Source organism: Rhinopithecus bieti, unplaced genomic scaffold, assembly GCF_001698545.2.
Source record: "Rhinopithecus bieti isolate Rb0 unplaced genomic scaffold, ASM169854v2 scaffold_47707, whole genome shotgun sequence".
Classification (NCBI taxonomy): domain Eukaryota; kingdom Metazoa; phylum Chordata; class Mammalia; order Primates; family Cercopithecidae; genus Rhinopithecus; species Rhinopithecus bieti.
This window is the reverse complement of record NW_016819117.1, coordinates 200,767-209,937: the sequence shown is the minus strand read 5'-3', so window position 1 is coordinate 209,937 and position 9,171 is coordinate 200,767. Positions and strand designations below refer to the sequence as shown.

The 9,171-nt window shown below is 56.9% G+C and overlaps 1 protein-coding gene across 1 annotated transcript in view; it reads right to left on the bottom strand.

The window, feature by feature from the left end:
- MSLN (mesothelin) overlaps positions 1-1,101 on the bottom strand; it is a 5,202-nt gene extending 4,101 nt beyond the window's left edge. Inside the window, exons 1-3 of the mRNA XM_017858282.1 lie at positions 1,008-1,101; positions 497-540; positions 81-172 (exon numbers count right to left, since the gene is read on the bottom strand). Coding sequence (XP_017713771.1) covers positions 81-172; positions 497-540; positions 1,008-1,092 — 221 coding nt within the window. The 5' untranslated portion in view covers positions 1,093-1,101. The remainder of the gene's footprint in view (positions 1-80; positions 173-496; positions 541-1,007) is intronic.
- Positions 1,102-9,171: the final 8,070 nt, after the last annotated feature.

Genomic DNA, 9,171 nt, shown 5'->3' with positions numbered 1-9,171 from the left:
AGGGGGTGTTGGGGGAGGGGATGTGGGGGACAGGGCCCCTCGAGCCTCACCCTTGAGGGCTGTGAAGACCCCGGACCCACCTGGCAATGTTAGGTGCATTGGTCAGGACTCCATCCAGGGGCGCAGCCTCCTGGGGGCACAGGGCCTGCTGTACATGGCTCAGACCAGCTCCCTGGAGCAGGAGTTCCCGGGTCCCGCTACCCCTGGGCCCAGGTACTCCCCGAGTTCAGCTACTTCCCAGGCCCGGCTGTGTCTCAGACCCATGGGCTTGGATACTTCTCATCCAGCTACTTCCCACACCCAGCTGCAATTTCGGCTCTGCTACTCCCCGGACCTGGCTGCTCCCAGGCCAGTCATATGCAGGTCCAGGTACCCCTTTGCAAGCAGGGACCTTGGAAACTGGCAGGGACTGTGGATACGTGACATAGAGAACATGGCATGGCACCCCCACCTGGGACCTGAAGACCCTCCCCGGTTTCCCCAGAGGGCACCTTACCTGCGTTGTCTCTCCAGCCAAGGCCCTCGAGGGTTGCACCCATCCTAAAGGGGCAGAGGGGACGGCTTGGGGGGGCCCGGGCCTCTGGGGTGTCCCCTGACCCAGGGGAGGAAGGAGGCAGGGCCCGACCACCGCCAGAGCCAGCCCTGTGCACGCCCCAAAGTGGCAGAAGCCAGTGGCTCAGGCCCGTGTACCCCATGACATCACAGTCCCCCAGGCACAGGGGTCTGCACTCCACGGGGAGCCTGGCCTTCCACATCCTCCCCTGGGACCCGGCTGCTTGGCCGGTCAGACACCCATCCCACAGACATCCCCACTGTATCCTGAGCTCCATCACTCCCTGGCTGGGTCTCCAGCTCCAGTCACCTCTGGGGGCAGAGACTGCTGCTGGGACTTGAGCACCACAGGCACTCCAGGGAGAAGGTAGGGACAGGCAAAGCCTTGCTGAGAGCCCGGCCCCCAAGGCCCCTGGGCCGTCCCCGCCTCGCCAGCAGCCCCACCTAGTACCCACCGAGGCTGAAGAGCAGGAACAGGAGGCTGCCAAGGGCGGGGGTCCCACAGGACCCCAACAGGGGTCGAGTCGTTGGCAAGGCCATGGTCTGTTTCTGTAGAGGGCAGCGACTCAGGATGGGATCCCCTGCTCCCACTCCCACCCCATGCCTCTGTCCCAGGCCAGCCTGGGGCCCCATGGGCCCCTCCTGGGCTCCCAGGGCAAACTTCTGTGGCACCTGCAGCTTGCATCCACGCCCTGGCCTTGCCCTCCAGCCACCGAACCCTCTGTCCCCCCGACTGGCTCCTCGTGTCCAGGGGAGGGGCTGGGTCTGAGATCCCGGTCCCCAGCCCAGACAGCCCAGGCATCAGTTGGTGCCCACCCCTCTCCCAGAAAGGCAGGGCAGGGTAAGCAGAGCTTAGATCAAGCAGCCGGGGCTGCCGCCCACTCGGGCTGGCCTGAGTCTTCCCACTCTCTCACAGGAGGACGAGCAGGTCTGGATGGGGTTGTATCCAGCGGCCCCCTCGCCTGGATGTGGCTCCCTCCCCTCTCCCCTGCCCTCAGCTGCAGGTGCCTGGGCTTTGTGAACACCCCAGGCCCTGCCAGGCAGGCAACGCCCTTGGGGCAGGAGGGGCGCTGCGGGCACAAGGCCACCGCCTCTTCCTACCCACCAGCGTCTTGGGGCCACACGGCCTCCCTGAGCCCACTTTAAGGTGCAGCCCAGGTGGGCAGGGCTGGGCCAGTGAGCAGCCTGGGGATCCCCTTGTACTCCCTAGGGTGGGGCCCGGAGGCCTGTGGGCCAGTGTGGGGTGGGGAAGTGGGTGGGGAGACCCTCCCTGAACAAGAATTGTCCTCCTGGGGTGGGGTGGGGCCCGCAGGAGAGGGAACCAGCTTCTACACACACCCCTTTCAGGGAGGCCACCATGGCTGGGTAAAATAGAGCTGCCTCCTGAAAACCTTGGCCAGGCCTGGTGGGTCCACCCACAGCTCAGAAATGGGGGTAACACACTCATGCTCAGCTGCCCCTGTCCACAGGCAGAGCCTGCCTGGTCAGCCTGGCCACTGGGGAAGGTCTCAGGAGCCACAGAGCCTCCCGGTGACGGACTCTACTCCCCCAGGTCCCAGAGGAAGTGGGGAGGCCCCTGAGGCTCTGAACACCTTGAGAAAGTGGAAGAAAAAAGACCTCCCCTGCCAGAAAATGGGTGGTGGGTGGGACCCCCAGCCCTTGGGGTGCGTGAAGGCAGGCGGGAAATGCGGCCATGGGATCACAGGAGAGCTGGGCAGTCCCCACCCCAGTTCCATGTGACCCAAGGACCTCAGCACGTGGGGTTCGGGCTCCCTGGGAGCCTGGCCCTTCCTGCTCTGAGGGGCCTCTGCAGGCCACGGCGGGCCCTGGAATCTGCATCCTTGACACCTGCAGGAGGGCTGGGCTGGGGACATGGAGGCACCTGCGCGGCCTTAGGACTGCCGCTGCCCAACACATGGGTCTGTGTGTGCCCTGCGGGGTGAAATCTGCGTCCCGCTGAAGCCTGACCATCGCTCAGGTGCTGGAAGCCCAGCCTGGGGCGGCCCCAGTTCTCCAGATGGAAGGTGCAGATTCCATCCACACCACAACAGAAAGCACAAAGGTTGTTACTTACAGATTCCGGGGAGGGAGGCGCCATGGGTCCGCCGGCAGCTCTCAGTCTGCGCATCACAGCAGACGGGAGTGGCCGGCCAGGCAGAAAGAGGAGTGCGTGGTGCTGGTAGCGCCCACGGGGAACAGGACGGCCCCTTTCAGGTCTCGGACCAATGCCCACACGTGGTCCTCCAAAGGGCAATGTGAAAGGAGGAGCCCAGCCCCAGGCCTCCGAGGCCTTCTGGGTAGGGAGCTTTACCCCTAACGCCCAGGCAGCCCCCAGCCCTCCAGGTCCCAAGTGGCCCCTCCCAGGTCTCAGTGGGCCCTGCCCAGGGTAACTGTGACATGCAGGGTGATTGGCCACACCTGAGCCTCCTCTTCCTCGGTTTCCTCAACTGGGAAGTCGGGGTAGAGAGCCTGGCAGCCTCCCGGGCTGTCAAAGGGAACAAATGACGGCTTTGCCCGGGGCAGCAGGGAGCGGCGGAGCCTCACGCCGCAGGAATGTGTGGGTGGAGACCCCGAGCAGGAGCCTTGGACAGGCAGCGGGCCAGGCCCAGCCACCTGGGGGAGGAGGGGTGCCCGGGAAGGCAAAGCTGCCCTCGGTGGGCGTGGGTGGGAGCCCAGGCTCAGGTTTCACGGCTGCCCTCGGTGGGTGTGGGGCGTGGGTGGGAGCCCAGGCCCAGGTTTCACGGCTGCCCTCGGTGGGTGTGGGGCGTGGGTGGGAGTCCGGGCCCAGGTTTCACGGCTGCCCTCGGTGGGTGTGGGGCGTGGGTGGGAGCCCGGGCCCAGGTTTCACGGCTGCCCTCGATGGGCGTGGGGCGTGGGTGGGAGCCTGGGCCCAGGTTTCACAGGATCCCACTCTCTGATTCTCGGGTGGTGAAACCCAGGGATCAGTGTGCCCGCTCCCCCAGTTGCAGGTCAGCAGGCTCTGGCTGGCGGCCACACAGCCCACACAGGACTCCCAGGAGTCACAAGCCTGACCCCAGTGCAGTGTGGGCCTCGCAAGGCTGTGAGCCATCTGTCTTAGGGCTGTGGGAGCACGAGCACACAGGTCAGGGAGGCAGGACGGGGGCCAGCTCCAGGCACACGCACACCCCTTCCCGCGGGGTCGCCTGGAATGGAGCTGCCCCCGGGTGCTCGCTGGCCTGGCGAAGTGGGAGCTGTCTTCCCCACAAGTCTCCGCGGGCTGCCGGCTGCTGAGGGAAGAGCTGCTCCTGACCTGGGGCCACAGAAGCCCCCTCCCTGCCCCGAAACCCCTCCCAGAATGTCGTGAGCTCTTACTCCCAGCGTGGGATCTGCCTCTGCTATGAACACCTGCAAAGGTTTGTTTGCTGAACGGAGGTGTGGACAGCGGCCATCTCTGGTCTTTTTCCACAGAGTGGGTTTTCTACCGTGACTCGCGGTGGAATCTGACCTTCACGCACACAGAATTCAGCGAGGCTACCGGGTGTAAGCGTCAACTTACAAATGTCAAGAGGGGATTAAGGGCCTCTAAAAAACTCCCTTCCAGAGAACTGAAAAATTCCAGACACACTGTAGCAAACCAGTTACCCAAGGGCTCTGGGGAGGGGACAGAAGGCAGCCGGCTTGGGAGGGAACTGACAGGTAAAGGGAGAGGCCAGCTCAGAGTGGCGTTCTCTTTGGGTCCATGCAGCTTTGCCCTGAAGGAGCCGCAGGTCAGCTGCTGCGCTGTGAAGTGGCCCAGGGTCCCTCGGACACCCACCACTTTCCTGGCCAAAGGCCAAAGGAAACCAAGGAAGGAGCCCAGAATACCCAGGACCCAGACCTCGAGGAGAGACCTGAGCCGCAGGAGCCAAGGAGGGGCCCACGTGCCCGACTGAGCCCTGAACTGAAGAGCCAAGGAGGGTCCAGGAAGAGTTCGGAGGGCCCCATAGACATGGCTGAGCCCTGAACAGGAGCCTCAGAGGGGCCCGTGTGCCTGGCTAAGCCCTGAACCAGCAGACTGCAAGCTGCAGACAATGATGAAAATGTGCTGTGGCCACCCTGGGCTCACCCTTCAACCAGCACCGTGGGAGGCCGACGTGGGAAGGTCAGTTGAGGCCAGAAGTTCAAGACCAACCTGGGCAACGTAGTGACACCTCATCTCTATAAAGAATTTTTAAACAAGGCCATGTGTGGTGGCTCACGCCTGTAATCCCAGCACTTTGGGAGGCCGAGATGGGCGCATCACCTGAGGTCAGGAGTTCGAGACCAGCCTGACCAACATGGAGAAACCTGGTCTCTACTAAAAATATGAAAATTAACCGGGAATGGTGGTGCATGCCTGTAATCCCAGCTACTCGGAAAGCTGAGGCAGGAGAATCACTTGAAACCCGGAGGTGGGGGTTGCAGTGAGTTGAGATTGTGCCACTGCACTCCAGCCTGGGCGACAGAGCGAGACTCCCTCTCAAAAAAAAGGCTGGGCACGGTGGCTTACGCCTGTAATCCCAGCACTTTGGGAGACTGAGGCAGATCGTAAGATCAAGAGATCAAGACCATCCTGGCCAACGTGATGAAACCCTGTCTCTAGTGGAAAAAAAAAAAAAAAGAAAGAGGAAAATCGGAATATCTATGTGATTTTTTTTGTTTTGTTTTGTTTTGTTCTTTGAGATGGAGTCTCTCTTGTCGCCCAGGCTGGAGTGCAGTGGCGCGATCTCAACTCACTGCAACTCCCACCTCTGGGGTTCAAGTGATTCTCCTGCTTCAGCCTTCCAAGTAGCTGGGATTACAGGCATGCGCCACCATTCCTGGCTAATTTTTTGTATTTTTGGTGGAGACGGGGTTTTACTGTGTTAGCCAGGATGGTCTCCATCTCCTGACCTTGTGATCGGCCCACCTCGGCCTCCCAAAGTACTGGGATTACAGACGTGAGCCACCGCACCCAGCCTCTTTTCTTTATTGAGATGAGTCTCGCTCTGTCGCCCAGGCTGGAGTGCAGTGGCGTGATCTCAGTTCACTGTAACCTCCACCTCCTGGGTTCAAGCGATTCTCCTGCCTCAGCCGCCTGAGTAGCTGGGACTACAGGCGCCTGCCACCACGCCTGGCTCATTTTTGTATTTTTAGTAGAGACGGTGTTTCACCGTGTTGGTCAGACTGGACTTGAACTCCTGACCTCAGATGATCCACCGCCTTGGTCTCCCAGTGCTGGGATTACAGGCCGAAGTCACCACGCTGGGCCTGACTGGTACTTCAAATGGGTAAATGGTTGAGCTGTATGGTGTGGATTCTCTCAGTAAAGCTGTTATTTTAAAACGGACAAAAGATTTAAACGGACACGTCACACGCACACAAAAAGATACAAAAGCCAGGTGTGGTGGTGACTTATGCTGGTGGTAACTTAGTCCCAGCACTTTAGGAGGCTGAGGTGGCAGGATCACTTGCCCCAGGAGTTTGAGGCTGCTGTAAGCTATGACCACGCCACTGCATGCCAACCTGGGTGACATCGTGGGACCCCATCTCTGCCAAACATTTAAAAACTAGCCAGGCACGGTGGTGCAGGCCTGTAGTCCCATCTACTTGGGAGGCTGAGGTGGGAGGATAGCTAGAGGCCAGTTTGAGGCTGCAGTGAACTATGACCACTCCCTGGGTGAAAACCCTGTCTCAAAAAATACACAACACACGATTAATCTGAATGTGAAGAGGCTCATCGTCATCATTACTCATTAAAGGCAAATGAGGCCGGGCGCGGTGGCTCAAGCCTGTAATTCCAGCACTTTGGGAGGCCAAGACGGGCGGATCATGAGGTCAAGAGATCGAGACCATCCTGGCTAACATGGTGAAACCCCGTCTCTACTAAAAAAATACAAAAAAAACTAGCCGGGCGAGGTGGCAGGCTCCTGTAGTCCCAGCTACTCGGGAGGCTGAGGCAGGAGAATGGCGTGAACTCGGGAGGCGGAGCTTGCAGTGAGCTGAGATCCGGCCACTGCACTCCAGCCCGGGTGACAGAGCGAGACTCCGTCTCAATAAATAAATAAATAAATAAATAAATACAATAAAAAAAATAAAGGCAAATGAAATCCACAAGGAGATACCGCTCACTACACACCCACTAGACATGACTCATTAAGGAAATGCGAACCCCATCCACAGTGAGACATCCACAGTGCAACACCGCGCATTACACACCCACCAAAATGGCTAAATTTAAAAGGACGGACAATGACAAGTGTTGGCAAGGAAGTGGAGCAACGGGAACTCTCAGAGGCTGCTGGTGGGAGTGCAAATCGATACAGGCAGTTTTCTTTGGCACTTTCTTAAGAAGTTAAACTTATACCTAACCATGCCACTTAGCTATTCCAATCCTAAGGAATGTCCCGGGAGAAATGAAAATGCGTTCACAGTAAGACTTATGCCTGAATACCCATAGCAGCTCCAGTCACGATAGCCAAAAATGGTTTAAAAGAAAAAACACACACACATATATATATATATATATGTATACACACACACACACACATACACACACACTTCTATCAACAGATGAACAAACGAAATATGGCATATTAACACTGTGGTGTACTGCCCAATGATAAAAAGGGAAATACTGCCTCATATACAAAAAAAAGAATGAATTTCAAAATTATGCTCAATTAAAGAGGCAGACTCAGAGTACACGATGTATGATTCCTCTTACATAAAAATGTCAAAGGCAAGCTCATCTGTTCTGACAAGAAGCAGATCAACAGCTGCCTGGGGCTGGGCAACTTCGTCAGAATGAAGGACTCCTACTCAACAGCAGCAGGAGAGAGGAACGGACCAGAGAGACTCTAGGAAGTCTCTGGAAGGTGAGGAAGATGCTCTGTGTCTTGATTGTGGTGATGGATTCCTGGGTGTGTATAACTCCCAGGACTGTTTGAATTACATGCTTTATTTTCTTTTTTGGAGGCAGGGTCTTGCTCTGTCGCCCAGGCTGGAGTGCAGGGGCACAATCACGGCTTGCTGTAGCTTCAACCTCCTGGGCTCAGGTGATCCTCCCACCTCCACCTCCCAAGTAGCTGGGATTATAGGTGCATGCCACTGTACCTGGCTCATTTTTGTAGAGATGGGGTCTCACTATGTTGCCCAGACTGCTCTTGAACTCCTGGGCTCAAACAATACACCCATCTTGGCCTCGCAAAGTGCTGGGATTATAGATGTGAGCCAGAGCACCCAGCCTTGAATGATACACTTTAAATGGATGCATTTATTGTACATAAGTTTAACACAATAAAACTGATTAAAAAATCAATAGCAGTCAGGCCCAGTGGCTACGCCTGTAATCCCAGCACTTTGGGAGACGGAGGCGGGTGGATCATCTGAGGTCAGGAGTTTGAGACCAGCCTGACCAACATGGCAAAACCCTGTCTCTACTAAAAATACAAAAATTAGGCTGGGCACAGTGGCTCACGCCTGTAATCTCAGCACTTTGGGAGGCCGAAGCAGGTGGATCACTTGAGGTCAGGAGTTTGAGACTAGCCCGGCCAACACGATAAAATCCCATCTCTACTAACAATACAAAAATTAGCCGGGTGTGGTGGCGAGCGCCTGTAATCCCAGCTACTCGGGACGCTGAGTCAGGAGAATCGCTTGAACCCGGGAGACGGAGGTTGCAGTGAGCTGAGATCGTGCCACTGCACTCCAGCCTGAGTGACAGAGCAAGACTCCGTCTCAAAAAATAAAAATTCGTAGCTTAACAAGCCCTGATGAGGATGTGGAGGGACAGGAAGCCCCGTGTGCTGCTGGTGGGCAGGTTAGAGGGTGTGGCCTCTGTGGAGAACAGCTTGGTGGTTCTGCAAAAACCTAAACACAGAATGACCACCTGACCCAGCAATTCCAGCAAAAGAATAAAAAACAAAAGAATAAAAAAACAGGAACTTGAACACATCCTCACACACCCATGCTCCCAGCCGCAGTATTCACAACGGCCAAGGCAGAAACAGCTCGTGTCCATCAACCAATGGATGGACAAACACAACGTGGTCCATCCATCCAATTATTCATGGAAAAAAACAGACTATGGAAAAAAAATTTTTTTTGAGACAGGCTCTTGCTCTGTCACCCAGGCTGGAGTGCAGTGGCACCATCTCAGCTCACTGCTACCTCCGCCTTCCAGGCTCAAGCGATTCCCCTGCCTCAGCCTCCCGAGTAGCTGGGCTTGCAGACATGCGCCACCACGCCCGGCTAATTTTGTGTTTTTACTAGAGACAGGGTTTCGCCATATTGGTCAGGCTGGTCTCGAACTCCTGACCTCAGGTGATCCGCCCGGCCTCCGCCTCCCAAAGCACTGGGGCTACAGGCGTGAGCCACCGCGCCCGGCCTCTGTGAAATATTTCCAAGAGGTTTCTTCTGAGCCAACATGAGTAGCTGCAGCTCAGGGAAAACAAGCCCAGGAAGCCTCAAGTATGTGATTCTGAAGCTGTCAGATTAGAAATTTGGTTTTGTACATGCCAGGGAGGCAGCAGTTATAGGCAAAGACATAAAGTACATAAGTCAGTGTACATCAGTTCAACCCTAAAAGATGGAATTTTTTTTTTTTTTGAGACGGAGTCACTCTCTGTCTCCCAGGCTGGTGGGCAGTGGCGCGACCTC